Source organism: Oncorhynchus keta, chromosome 22 (assembly GCF_023373465.1).
Source record: "Oncorhynchus keta strain PuntledgeMale-10-30-2019 chromosome 22, Oket_V2, whole genome shotgun sequence".
NCBI lineage: Eukaryota > Metazoa > Chordata > Actinopteri > Salmoniformes > Salmonidae > Oncorhynchus > Oncorhynchus keta.
Genome location: NC_068442.1, coordinates 10,641,374 through 10,660,541, shown reverse-complemented (window position 1 = coordinate 10,660,541; position 19,168 = coordinate 10,641,374). Strand labels below are relative to the sequence as shown.

At 42.0% G+C, this 19,168-nt stretch overlaps 1 protein-coding gene across 1 annotated transcript in view; it reads left to right on the top strand.

Annotated features, from left to right (window-relative positions):
* The window catches only part of e2f4 (E2F transcription factor 4), a 60,502-nt gene that overhangs the window by 2,361 nt on the left and 38,973 nt on the right, over positions 1 to 19,168 (top strand). Inside the window, exons 2-5 of the mRNA XM_035798186.2 lie at positions 5,561 to 5,670; positions 7,379 to 7,540; positions 13,787 to 13,830; positions 13,942 to 14,006. Coding sequence (XP_035654079.1) covers positions 5,561 to 5,670; positions 7,379 to 7,540; positions 13,787 to 13,830; positions 13,942 to 14,006 — 381 coding nt within the window. The remainder of the gene's footprint in view (positions 1 to 5,560; positions 5,671 to 7,378; positions 7,541 to 13,786; positions 13,831 to 13,941; positions 14,007 to 19,168) is intronic.

Sequence of the window (19,168 nt, the reverse complement as noted above, 5' to 3'; positions counted from 1 at the left end):
TGCTCTTGCTGCGGGCGATTCCCTGATCCACCTCTACGCAGACGACACCATTCTATATACTTTCGGCCCGTCATTGGACACTGTGCTATCTAACCTCCAAACGAGCTTCAATGCCATACAACACTCCTTCCGTGGCCTCCAACTGCTCTTCAACGCTAGTAAAACCAAATGCATGCTTTTCAACCGATCGCTGCCTGCACCCGCATGCCCGACTAGCATCACCACCCTGGATGGTTCCGACCTTGAATATGTGGACATCTATAAGTACCTAGGTGTCTGGCTAGACTGCAAACTCTCCTTCCAGACTCATATCAAACATCTCCAATCAAAAATCAAATCAAGAGTCTGCTTTCTATTCCGCAACAAAGCCTCCTTCACTCACGCCGCCAAGCTTACCCTAGTAAAACTGACTCCTACCGATCCTCGACTTCGGCGATGTCATCTACAAAATTGCTTCCAACACTCTACTCAGCAAACTGGATGCAGTTTATCACAGTGCCATCCGTTTAGTCACTGAAGCACCTTATACCACCCACCACTGCGACTTGTATGCTCTAGTCGGCTGGCCCGCGCTACATATTCGTCGCCAGACCCACTGGCTCCAGGTCATCTACAAGTCCATGCTAGGTAAAGCTCCTCCTTATCTCAGTTCACTGGTCACGATTGCAACACCCATCCGTAGCACGCGCTCCAGCAGGTGTATCTTACTGATCATCCCTAAAGCCAACACCTCATTTGGCCGCCTTTCGTTCCAGTACTCTGCTGCCTGTGACTGGAACGAATTGCAAAAATCGCTGAAGTTGGAGACTTTTATCTCCCTCACCAACTTCAAACATCAGCTAACCGATCGCTGCAGCTGTACATAGTCTATTGGTAAATAGCCCACCCATTTTCACCTACCTCATCCCCACACTGTTTTTATTTATTTACTTTTCTGCTCTTTTGCACACCAATATCTCTACCTGTACATGACCATCTGATCATTTATCACTCCAGTGTTAATCTGCAAAATTGTAATTATTTGCCTACCTCCTCATGCCTTTTGCACACATTGTATATAGACTCCCCTTTTTTTCTACTGTGTTATTGACTTGTTAATTGTTTACTCCATGTGTAACTCTGTGTTGTCTGTTCACACTGCTATGCTTTATCTTGGCCAGGTCGCAGTTGCAAATGAGAACTTGTTCTCAACTAGCCTACCTGGTTAAATAAAGGTGAAATAAAAAAAATATATATATTTTTAAAAATACACACAAGTGTAAAGGGATAAAGAATATGTACATAAATATATATGAATGAGTGATTGTACAGAACAGCATAGGCAAGATGCAGTAGATGGTATCGAGTACAGTGTATACATATGAGATGAGTAATGTAGGCTATGTAAACATTATTAAGTGGCATTGTTTAAAGTGGGTAGTGATACATGTATTACATCAAGATGCAGTAGATACTATAGAGTACAGTATATACATATGAGAAGAGTAATGTAGGGCATGTGAACATTATTAAGTGGCATTGTTTAAGATGGCTAGTAATACATTTATTACATCCATTTTTCCAGTATTAAAGTGGCTTGAGTTGCTGTCAGTATGTTGGCAGCAGCCACTCATTGTTAGTGGTGGCTGTTTAACAGTCTGATGGCCTTGATCGCTGTTTTTCTGTCTCTCGGTCCCTGCTTTGATGCACCTGTACTGACATCGCCTTCTGGATGATAGCGGGGTGAACAGGCAGTGGCTCGGGTGGTTGTTGTCCTTGATGATCTTTATTGCCTTCCTGTGACATCAGGTGGTGTAGGTGTCCTGGAGGGCAGGTAGTTTGCCCCCGGTGATGCGTTGTGCAGACCTCACTAACCTCTGGAGAGCCTTGTCGTTGTGGGTGGAGCAGTTGCCGTACCAGGCGTTGATAGCCCGACAGGATGCTCTCGATTGTGCATCTGTAGAAGTTTGTGAGTGCTTTTGGTGACAAGCCGAATTTCATCAGCCTCCTGAGGTTGAAGACGCGCTGCTGCGCCTTCTTCACAACGCTGCCTGTGTGGGTGGACCAATGTACAGCCTTACCTATCTATGGCTCTTAGGTTCATGAAATTTGGTGTCAGTCGACTTAGTGACATCCACGTCGTAGCTCTTATTGCGGGACTTTAACTGTGAGAAATCACCTCACAATTCAGTCTATTGCGTGTATTGGACATTAATATTGCAATGTACAGCCTTACATATTGATCTTGGGTCCATTAAATGGTACGGGACTCTGAAACCACTGCAAAATGAGTAACATTAAGCTCACCAGTCAACCTATGTGTTTTGAACATTCATATTGCAATGTATAGCCTTACCTATGGGTCTTGGGTCCATGAACCATAAGGTAGGCCGATACCCCATTTCAAGAACCCAAGATCCATAGGCTATACATTGCAATATGAATTTCCAATACGCACAATAGTCTAAATAGTAAGGTGATTCCCACAGTTAAAGTCCCACGATAAGAGCTACGACACTAATATTTGTGTGACACTCTTCTTAGAATTGGAATCTGTGGGTGACAAGGACCCAAGATCCATGGGTATGGCTGTACAATGCAATATATTTGTCATCTTTTTAAATTGAACCTTAATTTAACGAGGCAAGTCAGTTAAGAATACATTCTTATTTACAATGACGGCCTACTGGGGAACAGTAGGCCCCTTTTCAGGGGCAGAACACCAGATTTTTACCTTGTCAGCTCAGGGATTCGATCCAGCAACCTTTTACTGGCCCAACGCTCCAACCACTAGGCTACCTGCCACCCCCCTCAATGCAATTCTGGAATCTAATACAAACAGTGTGATTTCAACATACATTTTACAAATTGTCTATTGTTCCATTTTTATATAGCATTCCAACCATTTTTTTGTTGCATTTTCGAGTCCAATTGTGGCATGAATCCACAATTTTTATCCGTTTCCATTGGGGACTTTTATTTTGAAGACAAACTACCATGCCACTATTGTTGCTCACGCTAATGTTGTTCACAACACACATGTAAAAGTTGGCTAGCCAGCTTACTTGTTCTATTCTGCCCCCTGCAGACTCAATTAAGTAAGCAAGGCTGCACATTGTTATGAACTGGATTTGGTCAGCCAGCAACCTGTTACTTGGGTTTTGAAACCACAACCCGGTTTCAGACTCACACATACAAAATCAAATCAAAATCACATTTATTTATATAGCCCTTCGTACATCAGCTGATATCTCAAAGTGCTGTACAGAAACCCAGCCTAAAACCCCAAACAGCAAGCAATGCAGGTGTAGAAACACGGTGGCTAGGAAAAACTCCCTAGAAAGGCCAAAACCTAGGAAGAAACCTAGAGAGGAACCAGGCTATGTGGGGTGGCCAGTCCTCTTCTGGCTGCCGGGTGGAGGTTATAACAGAACATAGATAGATTTGCATAGATTTCATGACTAGAAGCTCAAAAGACGAAAACGTCTTTTTTTTTTGTAAATTGAAATTTGCTATTGTAAATGTTAGCAACACCTCCGCCTTTGCGGGATGCACGGGGGATATGGTCACTAGTGTAGCTAGTAGGTGAGGCCTCATTTAACACAGTAAATTCATCAGGCTTATGCCATGTTTCAGTCAGGCCAATCACATCAAGATTATGATCAGTGATTAGTTCATTGACTTTAATTGCCTTTGAAGTAAGGGATCTAACATTAAGTAGCCCTATTTTGAGATGTGAGGTATCATGATCTCTTTCAATAATGACAGGAATGGAGGTGGTCTTTATCCTAGAGAGATTGCTAAGGCGAACGCCGCCATGTTTAGTTTTGCCCAACCTAGGTCGAGGCACAGACACTGTCAATGGTGATAGCTGAGCTGACTACACTGACTGTGCTAGTGGCAGACTCCACTGTGCTGGCAGGCTGGAGCCTGCTGCCTGGCCTGCACCCTATTTCATTGTGGAGCTAGAGGAGTTAGAGGCCTGTCTATGTTGGTAGATAAGATGAGAGCACCACTCCAGCTAGGATGGAGTCCGTCACTCCTCAGCAGGTCAGGCTTGGTCCTGTTTGTGGGTGAGTCCCAGAAAGAGGGCCAATTATCTACAAATTCTATCTTTTGGGAGGGGCAGAAAACAGTTTAACCAGCAATTGAGTTGTGAGACTGCTGTAGAGCTCATCACTCCCCCTAACTGGGAGGGGGCCTGAGATAATTACTCGATGCCGACACATCTTTCTAGCTGATTTACACGCAGAAGCTATGTTGCGCTTGGTGATCTCTGACTGTTTCATCCTAACATCGTTGGTGCCGACGTGGATAACAATATCTCTATACTCTCTACACTCGCCAGTTTTAGCTTTAGCCAGCACCATCTTCAGATTAGCCTTAACGTCGCTAGCCCTGCCCCCTGGTAAACAGTGTATGATCGCTTGATAATTCGTTTTAAGTCTAATACTGCGGGTAATGGAGTCACCAATGACTAGAGTTTTCAATTTGTCAGAGCTAATGGTGGGAAGCTTCGGCGTCTCAGACCCCGTAACGGGAGGAGTAGAGACCAGAGAAGACTTGGCCTCTGACTCCGACCCGCTGCTTAATGGGGAAAACCGGTTGAAAGTTTCTGTCGGCTGAATGAGCGACACCGGTTGAGCGTTCCTACAGCATTTCCTTCCAGAAACCGTGAGAAAGTTGTCCAGCTGCGGGGACTGTGCCAGGGGATTTATACTACTATCTGTACTTACTGGTGGCACAAACGCTGTTTCATCCTTTCCTACACTGAAATTACCCTTGCCTAACGATTGCGTCTGAAGCTGGGCTTGTAGCACAGCTATCCTCGCCGTAAGTCGAGTACAGCGACTGCAATTAGAAGGCATCATGTTAATGTTACTACTTAGCTTCGGCTGTTGGAGGTCCTGACGAATCGTGTCCAGATAAAGCATCCGGAGTGAAAAAGTTGAGGAAAAAAAACAAAAATATAAACGGTAATTAAAAACCGTAAAGTTGTCAGGTAGCAAAATAGGTTGGCAACAAAACGCACAGCAACTCGAAAACAAGTCTGCAAGTTGTGACCGGAAATGACGTCAGAGAATCATCTCATCTCAGAACAACTGTCTCGGAATGGCCGATCGCGTGCTGTACTTCGGGCTAGAACGCACGCACGCACGCACGCACGCACGCACGCACACACACACACACACAGATACTTCTATGTTGAAGATAAATCAAACTGCAAGTCACCATTAATTTAGGTTCAATTATTAGGTCACTGGATGTGTTGTTTTGTTTAGTTTAGGCTGGGTGTGACAGACCACAACGGAATAGATGTCATCCCCAGCAGCAATGGGTATGAACCACCAGTTATCAGCACTAGCCATATGTTTATTTCTGTAAGTGCTTGTTGAACACAAGCATGAAAGGACACTCCACTATTTGTGACTTTGCAGCCTAAAAATAGTGAAGCTCCCTTGCTAGTTATAGAATCTACTATGTATAATGCCATTTGTTTCTCACTGGAATTGGTCAGTGGACCCCCAAATTGCTCTATACACTGATGTATGAATAACATTGACCGCTCTCTCTCCCACAGGCAGCAGACACCTTAGCTGTAAGACAGAAGCGCCGCATCTACGACATTACGAATGTGCTCGAAGGCATCGGATTGATCGAGAAGAAGTCCAAGAACAGTATTCAGTGGAAGTAAGTCAAGGACATGCAGAAGAACATGGCATTAGGAGCTCTGTTAGTAAATCTTGGGTGGTTCCCTTTCCCCTTGAAGATATCAGTGGGTTTAAGCGGTCTGTTACGTATAGTGCCTTGCGAAAGTATTCGGCCCCCTTGAACTTTGCGACCTTTTGCCACATTTCAGGCTTCAAACATAAAGATATAAAACTGTATTTTTTTGTGAAGAATCAACAACAAGTGGGACACAATCATGAAGTGGAATGACATTTATTGGATATTTCAAACTTTTTAACAAATCAAAAACTGAAAAATTGGACTTGCAAAATTATTCAGCCCCTTTACTTTCAGTGCAGCAAACTCTCTCCAGAAGTTCAGTGAGGATCTCTGAATGATCCAATGTTGACCTAAATGACTAATGATGATGATTACACACAGGTGGATTGTATTTAAGTCTCCGTATAAATGCACCTGCACTGTGATAGTCTCAGAGGTCCGTTAAAAGCGCAGAGAGCATCATGAAGAACAAGGAACACACCAGGCAGGTCCGAGATACTGTTGTGAAGAAGTTTAAAGCCGGATTTGGATACAAAAAGATTTCCCAAGCTTTAAACATCCCAAGGAGCACTGTGCAAGCGATAATATTGAAATGGAAGGAGTATCAGACCACTGCAAATCTACCAAGACCTGGCCGTCCCTCTAAACTTTCAGCTCATACAAGGAGAAGACTGATCAGAGATGCAGCCAAGAGGCCATGATCACTCTGGATGAACTGCAGAGATCTACAGCTGAGGTGGGAGACTCTGTCCATAGGACAACAATCAGTCGTATATTGCACAAATCTGGCCTTTATGGAAGAGTGGCAAGAAGAAAGCCATTTCTTAAAGATACCCATAAAAAGTGTTGTTTAAAGTTTGCCACAAGCCACCTGGGAGACACACCAAACATGTGGAAGAAGGTGCTCTGGTCAGATGAAACCAAAATTGAACTTTTTGGCAACAATGCAAAACGTTATGTTTGGCGTAAAAGCAACACAGCTCCATCACCCTGAACACACCATCCCCACTGTCAAACATGGTGGTGGCAGCATCATGGTTTGGGCCTGCTTTTCTTCAGCAGGGACAGGGAAGATGGTTAAAATTGATGGGAAGATGGATGGAGCCAAATACAGGACCATTCTGGAAGAACCTGATGGAGTCTGCAAAAGACCTGAGACTGGGACGGAGATTTGTCTTCCAACAAGACAATGATCCAAAACATAAAGCAAAATCTACAATGGAATGGTTAAAAAATAAACATATCCCGGTGTTAGAATGGCCAAGTCAAAGTCCAGACCTGAATCCAATCGAGAATCTGTGGAAAGAACTGAAAACTGCTGTTCACAAATGCTCTCCATCCAACCTCACTGAGCTCGAGCTGTTTTGCACGCCCAATTTTTCAGTTTTTGATTTGTTAAAAAAGTTTGAAATATCCAATAAATGTTGTTCCACTTCATGATTGTGTCCCACTTGTTGTTGATTCTTCACAAAAAAATACAGTTTTATATCTTTATGTTTGAAGCCTGAAATGTGGCAAAAGGTCGCAAAGTTCAAGGGGGCCGAATACTTTCGCAAGGCACTGTAAGTAACCTCATAAGGAGTTGTCTGCATTCCTGCCTATGCATAGTCCTCGACTGTTGTTGTTGTGTGTGTCATCTCTTTGTGATACCTGTGTTTCCTGTCCCCAGGGGTGTTGGTCCTGGCTGTAACACACGGGAGATAGCCGATAAGCTCATTGATCTGAAGGCAGAGCTGGATGATCTGGACAAGAGGGAACACGAGTTGGATCAGCAGAGGGTCTGGGTCCAGCAGAGCATCAAGAACGTTACAGACGACTCACAGAATAGCCCATATCCTTTACTACAATCCCTCTATCTAGTTATCACAAAGCTTATTAAATGGGTTAAGGTGCACTGCACCTTAAAATGCTTTAGATCAGTAGTCACCAACCAGTCTATCTCCAAGGCATTCCTAGTCGATCCCCAAAGCATTTCTGTAAAAACCGATAAAGCCTGGTGTTCCTATTGTTTTTTTGCGCGTTGTTGGTGGTAGCACTTGATTCAGCAGCCCTAGTACTGGCAAGGCAAAGTGTTCCCATTTTAAACCATTTCATGTATCTGAAGGTAGAACTCTGGCCAGAGAGCAGGTGAAGTGTACCTATAGGCCTACCACTGGCCAATGAGTTAGCTCAGATCACCATGTCTGCACAGTTTCTTCGAGCCGTAGACTGTAAAAAGAAGCCTCGAAAGGACAGCAATGTTGATACTGAGATTTCAAAACTCTTAGAACCATGACTAGAGAGAGACTCAACGACTACAGCAAAGAGCTGCTGTTTTTTTGTAAAGTCATGTTTAAATTGTTATTTAGAAATGTCAACACTTTCTCAACACTTTTTTTATAAGCCATGAAATGCACATTCATACTTCCACGCGCTACATCCAGCACTGCAGCGGCAATTAATGAGAATAGCAAAGTGTTCCGATAAGCTTGTACTGTTATTATTGTTGTTATTAGCGGGTTGTCTTTTTGAATCTTTAAAAATATATACATTACAATATTGTCTCATTGCTACAACTCCCCAATTTCGTGATATTACGATCTTGTCTCATTGCTACAACTCCCCAATGGGCTCGGGAGAGGCGAATGTCGAGTCATGAGTCCTCCGAAACAACCCGCCAAACCTTGCTTCTTAACACCCTCTTGCTTAACCCGGAAACCAGCCTCACTAATGTGTTGGAGGACATCAACTAATGACCTAAATTCAGCCTGCAGGCGTGCCAGAAGGAGTCACTATAGCGCGATGAGACAAGTTAATTAAGCCCCCCCTGCCAAACCCTCCCCTAACCCAGACGACGCTGGGCCAATTGTGCGCCGCCTCATGGGTCTCCCGGTCGTGGCCAGCTGCGACACAGCCTGGAATCGAACCAGGATCTGCAGTGCCTTAGACCTCTGCGCCAGTATCTTTTTTTTTAATATCAAGGAATATTTCACTTTGTCTAGTCATTGGAGTAACAATATGAATTGGTGCTTGAGGCAGAAATAATGCAGTGCGACTTGAGTTTAAACATGAGCTGGAAGACTGTCCTCTTTTCTCGTCAGAGGGACAGTGAGTCGGGTGAGGGGCCGTCTCACCGCTGCTCCCTTCTCTCGACTGACTATCAGATGCAGGCCATCAGTCCAGTAACAACAAAAAAGCACATTTTTATGCTCACTTACTGTGCCTCAAGTAAATTATTGATTATCAGTGTGATCATATACCTACATTAAAATAAAAAAATTAACTAAAAATGTATATATATAATTTCAAAATGGTCTGAGAAGAACAACATTGGCAGGGGAATTCAGTACTGTTTTTAATTGGTTAATGTTGAATAGGCATAGGTTTCTTTAAGCCATAATTTTTCAGTCTGAGCGATAGATATCGGCTTGCATTTTGACTCAAAGTGATCTTGACTCAAAAGGTTGGTGACCACTGCTTTATGTGGTAGTGATCAGATTGCTTGCTCAATGCTTAGCTCTTAATTCATAGTTTATTTTTTATTTTTTTATCTAACCTTTATTTCAACAGGGAGTCATGCTGAGATTCTCTTTCTCAGATGAGCCCTACATACACCAATACACATAAAAAAGGCATCAATATTCGCATCAATACACTAAAAGCAAAACACAATTATGGAAAACAAACACATTCTTCAGTAAAAAGGTCCTCAATCAGCCCTTTGAATTGTCCTAGAGGCACCAATTCATCCAATTTTAGCGAGCCTATTCCACAAGTAAGGTGCAAATAAACTAAAAGCAGATTTACCTAACTAAGTGGAGCTCAAAGGGATCTCCAGAGTTGGCCATCCCTGAAATCGGGTCTGGTATCACGAAAATCTGTAAGTTAACAATGAAGTAAGGCACGGCGGAAGCAGGGTTTCCATTAGGAAAATGTGGCGCTGGACATTTGACCGGCAACATTTGAATTTACCAGACATTGGCTGCATAACCTGATTAGGGTGTCCACCCACGGTGCTCAGGATGACAGAAATCACATTTCAATTATGGTAGTTCATATTAACAGAACATGCAAGTCCAGGATGCAACGATGTGCGGTCCTTGTTACCAAATTCTGATGTGCACTTTGAAGATGTTAGAATGACTGTCCACATTTTACTTTTTCTCAGCCAACAAGAACGAACCAGTAACGAACTGCAAAATCACTAGCCTCTGTTAATCTATTATCACCCCATAGTAGAAAAGTTTACCTATTGTATTGGTCAGCTTGTTCAGAACGAAATAGCCTATTCCAAACCGATTCAGGATAAGTTGTGGGAAGATGGATCCCAAATTCATACAACCGGTAGGCCCTAGGCTACATAAAAATAACAATGTAAAAAAACAATGAGTCTGATGCAACAGATCAGAACATTTATTTAGCTTAAAATGTTGATCAACTATTATTTCTTCACATTATAAGCGCAACAATGCGTACAAGCAGTAGGCTACGCTCAAATGTTTGTTCTAGAGGTCGAATGATTATGATTTTTCCACACCAATAACGATTATTGGAGGACCCCCAAAAAAAGCCGCTACCGATTAATCGTCCGATTTAAATTTATTTTTTACATAAAAAAAAAAATATGTTTAAAAAATTGACAAATGTATTTGTAATAATAACAATTACAACAATACTGAATTAACATTTATTTTAACTTAATATAATACATCAATAAAATCAATTTAGCCTCATAAAATTAAACATGGTTTAAATAATGAAAAAAAAAGTATTGGAGAAGAAAGTAAAGGTGCCATGTAAAAAAGCTAACGTTTGAGTTCCTTGCTCAGAACATGAGAACATATGAAAGCTGGTTCCTTTTAACATGAGACTTCAATATTCCCAGGTAATAAGTTTTAGGATGTAGTTATTATAGGAATTATAGGATAATTTCTCTCTATACGATTTGTATTTCATGTACCTTTGACTATTGGATGTTCTTATAGGCACTTTAGTATTGCCAGTGTAACAGAATAGTTTCCGTCCCTCTCCTCGCCCCTACCTGGGCTCGAACCAGGAACACATCGACAACAGCCACCCTCGAAGCAGCTTTACCCATCGCTAGCCATTTCACATCGGTTACACCAGCCTAATCTCGAGAGTTGATAGGCTTGAAGTCATAAACAGCTCAATGTTTGAAGCACAGCGACGAGCTGCTGGCAAAAGGTACGAAAGTGCTTTTCGAATGAATGCTTACGAGCCTGCTGGTGCCTACCATTGCTCAGTCAGACTGCTCTATCAAATCATATACTTAATTATAACATAATAACACACAGAAATACGAGCCTTTGATCATTAATATGATCGAATCTGGAAACTATCATCTCAAACAAGACGTTTATTCTTTCAGTGAAATACGGAACCGTTCCGTATTTTATCTAACGGGTGGCATCCCTAAGTCTAAATATTGCTGTTACATTGCACAACCTTCAATGTTATGTCATAATTACGTAAAATTCTGGCAAATTAGGCGGCCCAAACTGTTGCATATACCCTGACTCTGCGTGCAATGAATGCAAGAGAAGTGACACTATTTCACCTGGTTAATATTGCCTGCTAACCTGGATTTCTTTTAGCAAAATATGCAGGTTTAAAAATATATACTTCTCTGTATTGATTTTAAGAAAGCCATGGATGTTTATGGTTACGTACAGTCATTCTACAATGTAGAAAATAGTACAAATGTAAAGGAAAAACCCTTGAATGAGTAGGTGTCCAAACTTTTGAATGGTACTGTCCGTTAGAAATGTGGAAAGAGTGATCTAATAGGCTACTTTAAAGCAACGTAAGACATGCCTCATATGTATTTAAAACGTTCATGTTTCAAACAATTACACTGCATTCGGTAAGTATTCTGTATTTTGTTATGTTACAGCCTTATTCTATAATTTATCAACTTGTTTTTTTCCCTCATCAATCTACACACAACCCCATAATGACGAAGTGAAAACAGGTTTTTAGACATTTCAGTGACTATTACAAATGAAAAACATACCTATTCAGAACCTTTGCTATGAGACTCAAATTGAGCTCGGGTGCATCCTGTTTCCATTGATCATCCTTGAGATATTTTTACAACTTGATCGGAGTCCACCTGTGGTAAATTCAATTGATTGGACATGATTTGGAAAGGTACACACCTGTCTATATAAAGACCCACAGTTGACAGTGCATGTCACAGCAAAAACCAAGCTATGAGGTCGAAGGAATTGTCCGTAGAGGTCAGAGACAGGATTGTGTCGAGGCACAGATCTGGGGAAGGGTAACAAATATTTTCTGAAGCGTTGAAGGTCCCCAAGAACACTGCTGCCTCCATCATTCTTAAATGGAAGAGGTTTGGAACCACCAAGACTCTTCCTAGAGCTTTCTGCCTGGCCAAACTGAGCAATCAGGGGAGAAGGGCATGGTCAGGGAGGTGACCAAGAACTTGATGGTCACACTGACAGAGCTCCAGAGTTCCTCTGTGGAGATGGGAGAACCTTCCAGAAGGACAACGTCTCTGCAGCACTCCACCAGTCATGCCTTTATGGTAGAGTGGCCAGGCGAAAGCCACTCCTTAGTAAAAAGGCACGTGACAGCCAGCTTGGAGTTTGCCTAAAGGACTCTCAGACCATGAGAAACAAAATTCTCTGTTCTGATGAAACCAAGATTGAACTCTTTGGCCTGAATGCCAAGCGTCACGTCTGGAGGAAACCTGGCACCATCCCTACGGTGAAGCATGGTGGTGGCAGCATCATGTTGTGGGGATGTTTTTCAGCACCAGGGACTGGGAGACGAGTCAGGATCAAGTCAAAGATGAATGGAGCAAAGTACCGAGATCCTTGATGAAAACCTGCTCAGGACCTCAGACTGGGGCGAAGGTTCACTTTACGACAGGACAACATCACTAAGCACACAGACAAGACAACGCAGGAGTTCAGTGGCCCAGCTAGGGCCCGGACTTGAACCCCATCGAACATCTCTGGAGAGACCTGAAAAATAGCTGTGCAGCAACGCTCCCCATCCAACCTGACCGAGCTTGAGGGGATCTGCCGAGAAGAATGGGAGAAACTCCCCAAATACAGATGTGCCAAGCTTATAGAGTCATACCCCAGAAGACTAGGCTGTAATTGCTGCCAAAGGTGCTTCAACAAAGTAGTAAGTAAAGGGTCTGAATACTTATGTAAAAAACTTTATACACATTTCAAAAAGATGTATTGTGCTTAGATTGAGGATTTTTTTAGTTATTACATTTTAGAATATGGCTGTAACTTAACTGTGGAAAAGTCAATGGGTCTGAGTACTTTACGAATGCACTGTAGGTTGGAGAGGTAACCACCTTTGTGGTTAGCGCCGAGATAATGGTCAGATTAAAAATGTCACTAACCATGTTTCCATCCAACCTTTCTATGCAAGTGGATGGAAACCTAGCTACTGATTCCGCAATCGGGAGCAGAAATCTGCAGCAAATCGGCAAACCAGTGGATTTTTTTGCATTAATCTTAAGCAAGGCATCTAGCACATCCCAAGTAGAAGGTTAAAAAAAAAGATTCACTAGAAGTTGATTGATCTTCCAAAGAGCTAACTGGAGGCTGGGAGAGGGAAGCACAGTTTACTGACTGACGGGTCAATTTAACCACCATTTCTTACTGTCGAGATAAAATGCTGATTTAAAAGCATTTTAGAAAAAAGCAAAGAGATCTGAAAGTACTATAGAGAACCAAGGATTTTCTCTGTATTTAACTCCAAGGCATTAAAATGGGGTGTGTTTGTCTGCCAGAGATATATAAAATAGATTAAGTTCTAGAGATAATTCAAGGTCCTGCATGCATCTTTTAAAGGAAAGCTTAGGCTGGGGATATTATTTAGTTTATTTCGATTCATAATTATAAAGGATCAAAGTTTCTCTGTCTGGTATCTCTAATACATGCAATAGAACCGTGATAACTGATGTCATTAGCAAAGACGCCACTACATAAGTACTTGTGGGGGCTATTTGTAAAAATGTGGTAAATCAGCGAGGAGTTTGCTAGGTTTCTTACATTATATACACAAACTCTTTCCCTTAACACAAACACACTATGGCTTATGTAAAACACGAAGACCTATGCAGTGCATTCAAAGGTACATTTCTCTCATACTTGTGTTTGTCCTTTTTCCCCCCTTTTTTTATTCTGCTTCCTCCTTTTGTTTTGTTTTCTTCCCACTCACCTCATCTCTGTTTGGTCTCCACAGGTGACACCCTCCTAGCAATCCGTGCTCCCACAGGCACACAGTTGGAGGTGCCCATACCGGAGTCTGTAAGTGTTTGCACTATAATACCCATTTCAGAAGATATGGCATATTACCTATACAAAAAAATACCATGTTTATGATCACCTTTCAAACAGCCCCCTTTTAACCACTTTTGTGTGCTAATTTTCCCTTTTTATGGGTAACTGGCAAATGGGGGGTGTTGTAAGACCATAGGGGCTGTTTGCATTTCAAATTAGGGAGGTGTAACCGACTTAACTGACTGTAGACGTCAAAATAAACTAATTGTCCCAACAACGAAAAAATTGGGGTTGGCGGCAGAATGAACAGCTGATTGAAGATGGGACGGCCGGGTATTCGTGCGGTTGAGTCCATTTCTGCAGTAACATGGACTCTTAAAGGTGCTACACATAGGATTTTTTTGCATTGTAATTTCAGAAAATGTCCATAAGATATCTGATGCTGGTATGACTGGGTTTTGCAGTATTACCTACCTGCCAATTTGCTCTGTCATTTCCTGGTTGTAAAAATTCTACACTGTTTGCTCAATTTCATTTTACGCTGTGAAATATATTTTCAGTAACAAATATAATTTTTGAAGCTGTTGGAACAAAACTGAAAGGCCATGGTGGCGAAGTAAATGCAATATAGCAAGTAAAACACGGGTAGATTTGCAGTGGAAGAATGTGCGAAGTAGAAATAGAAATAATGGGGAGCAAAATAAATAAATAAATACAGTAGGGGAAGAGAGTTGTTTGGGCTAAAATATAGATGGGCTATGTACAGGTGCAGTAATCTGTGAGCTGTTCTGACAGCTGGTGTAAAGCTAGTGAGGGAGATGTGTTTCCAGTTTGAGAGATTTTTGTAGTTCGCTCCAGTCATTGGCAGAGGAGAACTGGAAGGAGAGGCGGCCAAAGGAAGAATTGGTTTTGGGGGTGACCAGAGAGATATACCCGCTGGAGCGCGCGCTACAGGTGGGGGCTGCTATGGTGACCAGCGAGCTGAGATAAGGGGGACATTACCTAGCAGGGTCTTGTAGATGACCTGGAGCCAGTGGGTTTGATGAGGAGTATGAAGCGAGGGCCAGCCAACGAGAGCGTACAGGTCGCAGTGGTGGGTAGTATATGGGGCTTTGGTGACAAAATGGATGGCACTGTGATAGACTGCATCCAATTTATTGAGTAGGGTATTGATGGCTATTTTGTAAATGACGTCGTCGAGGATCGGTAGGATGGTCCGTTTTACAAGAGTATGTTTGGCAGCATGAGTGAAGGAGGCTTTGTTGCACAATAGGAAGCCAAGTCTAGATTTAACTTGGGATTGGAGATGTTTGATGTGAGTCTGGAAGGAGAGTTTACAGTCTAACCAGACACCTAGGTATTTGTAGTTGTCCACATATTCTAAGACAACTGTCCAGAGTAGTAATGTTGGACGGGCGGGCAGGTGCAGGCAGCGATCAGTTAAAGAGCATGCATTTAGTTTTACTTGTATTTAAGAGCAATTGGAGGCCACGGATGGAGAGTTGTATGGCATTGAAGCTCGTCTGGAGGGTTGTTAACACAGAGTCCAAAGAAGGGCCAGAAGTATACAGAATGGTGTCGTCTGCGTAGAGGTGGATCAGAGACTCACCAGCAGCAAGAGCGACATCATTGATGTATACAGAGAAGAGAGTCGGTCCAAGAATTGAACCCTGTGGCACCCCCATAGACTGCCAGAGGCCCGGACAACAGGCCCTCCGATTTGACACACTGAACTCTATCAGAGAAATAGTTGGTGAACCAGGGGAGGCAATCATTTTAGAAACCAAGGCTATCGAGTCTGCCGATGAGGATGTGGTGATTGACAGAGTCGAAAGCTTTGGCCAGGTCAATGAATACGGCTGCATAGTATTGTTTCTTATCGATGGCGGTTAAGATACCGTTTAGGACCTTGAGCGTGGCTAAGGTGCACCCATGACCAGCTCTGAAACCAGATTGCATAGCGGAGAAGGTATGGTGGGATTCGAAATGGTCGGTAATCTGTTTGTTGACTTGGCTTTCGAAGACCTTAGAAAGGCAGGGTAGGATATAGGTCTGTAGCAGTTTGGGTCAAGAGTGTCCCCCCCTTTGAAGAGGGGGATGACCGCAGCTGCTTTCCAATCTTTGGGAATCTCAGACGTCACGAAAGAGAGGTTGAACAGGCTAGTAATAGGGGTTGCAACAATTTCGGCAGATCATTTTAGAAAGAAAGGGTCCAGATTGTCTAGCTATACCTGTTCCTGGTTCTAAATTTCTTGAATGGGGCATGCTTATTTAAGATGGTGAGGAAGGCTTTTTTTTTAAAAATAACCAGGCATCCTCTACTGACGGGATGAGGTCAGTCCTTCCAGGATACCCCGGCCAGGTCGATTAGAAAGGCCTGCTCGCTGAAGTGTTTCAGGGAGCGTTTGACAGTGATGAGTGGAGGTTGTTTGACCGCTGACCCATTACGGATGCAGGCAATGAGGCAGTGATTGCTGAGATCTTGGTTGAAAACAGCACAAGTGTATTTAGAGGGCAAGTTGGTTAGGATGATAATTTTGAGGGTGCCCGTGTTTACGGCTTTGGGGTGGTACCTGGTAGGTTCATTGATAATTTGTGTGAGAATTGAGGGCATCAAGCTTAGATTGTAGGATGGCTGGGGTGTTAAGCATGTTCCAGTTTAGGTCGCCTAGCAGCACAAGCTCTGAAGATAGATGGGGGGCAATCAGTTCACATATGGTGTCCAGAGCACAGCTGGGGGCAGAGGGTGGTCTATAGCAGGTGGCAACAGTGAGAGACTTGTTTTCAGAGAGGTGGATTTTTATAAGTAGAAGTTCAAATTGTTTGGGTACAGACCTGGATAGTAGGACAGAACTCTGCAGGCTATCTCTATATGCATATCCTATATTCTTGGACTGAGTAGCATACAGTTTAATTTGGGCATGCTTTTCATCCAAAATTCTGAATGCTGCCCCCTACCCAAGTGAAGTTAAAGAAGAATCCAAATCCATCGGATGTAGTGATCACAATATGGTAGCCAAAGGCTGGGCCTAATGTTGTGTATGAGGTCCTACAACTGGTTTTGTAGTGATTCCTATGATGATGTTACAAGTATTTTCTACACTTGACATATTTGACATTTCTTACTCCATTTACTAATTAACATGCACCCATTTAGACAATGGCTGTAAAAACGGTTAAATCCTCATGAGTTGATGAGGAATTGAAACATTTTATGGTTAAGAGGGATGAGGAAAAAGGAGTGATAAATAAGTATGGCTGCATAACTGATTGGCAAACCTATTGCAAATTGAGAAATAATGTGACTAAACAGAACAAAAAGAAGAAGAAACTATACTGTAAAACAAAGATGGAAAGATAGTTGAAGTCGTAAGTTTACAGTAAATGCACAGTAAAATCCCAGTAAAAATTCCCTGTTTTAGGTTAGTTAGGATCACCACTTTATTTTAAGAATGTGATATGTCAGAATAATAGAGAGAATGATTTATTTCAGCTTTTATTTCTTTCATCACATTCCCAGTGGGTTAGAAGTTTACATACACTCAATTGGTATTTGGTAGCGTTGCCTTTAAATTGTTTAACTTGGGTCAAACGTTTCAGGTAGCCTTCCACAAGCTTCCCACAATAAGTTGGGTGATTTTTGGCCCATTCCTCCTGATAGAGCTGGTGTTACTGAGTCAGGTTTGTAGGCCTCCTTGCTCACACACACTTTTTCAGTTCTGCCCACAAATTTTCTATAGGATTGAGGTCAGGGCTTTGTGATGGCCACTAATACCTTGACTTTGTTGTCCTTAAGCCATTTTGCCACAACTTTAAATATGCTTGGGGTCGTGGTGGAGTGGTAATGAATCCAACATAAGTGTATGTAAACTTCCAACTTCAACTGTATATAAAGACTGATTAAAAATCTTTGGAGCACCTCAAAACCTGTTATGGCTGCAATCCCGATACCGGGATCGATAGGACAAACTACCAGTGAAAATAGAGGGCGCCAAATTCAAACCACAGAAATCTCATAATTACAATTCCTAAAACATACATGTGTTTTATATCATTTTAAAGCTATTCTTGTTGTTAATCCTACCAAAGTTTCCGATTTCTAATAGGCTTTTCATCGAAAGCACTACAAACGATTGTTAGGTCTCCACCAACCCACAATAAGCACAGCCATTTTCCAGCAAAATATAGCATTCACAAAAAAACAGAAATAAAGATAAAAGGAATCACTAACCTTGACTTATCTTCATCAGATGACACTCATAGGACTTCATGTTACACAATAGATGCATGTTTTGTTTGATAAAGTTCATATTTAGATAAAAAAAATAGAGTTTACAGTGGCTATTTAGATTCATTAGATCCAAAAAAAATCAAGTGATTTTTCATAGCCACATTATACACATGGAATTATAGATATACCTCTCATTAATACAACCGCTGTGTCAGATTTTTAAAAAACTTTACGGAAAAAGAAACGCAATGCAATAATCTGAGACAGCGCGCAAAAGTAAAAACACCACAGCGCGAAAAATAAACAAGAAATGACATGTAGATCAACCGTAAGGGAATATTTATCATCAGAAAGCACTCCAGCAATCCCAGGTCCAAAATAAATGTTTTTGTTCGAAAATGTCCGTTATTTATTTCCAAATACCTTCTTTTGTTAGCGCATTTGGTATACATATTCAAACGCTAATTCTGGTCAGTGTTAGATCGGACAAAAAACTCAGTGATATTACCGGTCGAAGAAACATTTCAAACTAAGTACAGAATCAATCATTCGGATGTTTTTAACATATAGCTTCAATAAAGTTCCAACCGGAGTATTCCTTCTCGTCTTCGTGAGCAATGGAACGCAGGTAACTACCATGAGGAAAAAGCGCAATCACAAAATGGCTGCTTGATGGACATCTGATATATTCTGCTCTCATTCACTCCCACAACATAGAAGCCTCATTATAATTTATATTGATGGTTGACATCTAGTGGAACCCCTAGGCAGTGCAACATCATTCATATCTCAAGGGGATTTCAATGGGGACTCTGGTGAATACATACAAGCTCAGATTTCTGACTTCCTGTTTTGATTTCAACTCAGGATTTTGCCTGCCAATATGAGTTCTGTTATACTCACAGACATCATTCAAACAGTTTTAGAAACGTCAGTGTTTTCTATCCAATACTAATAA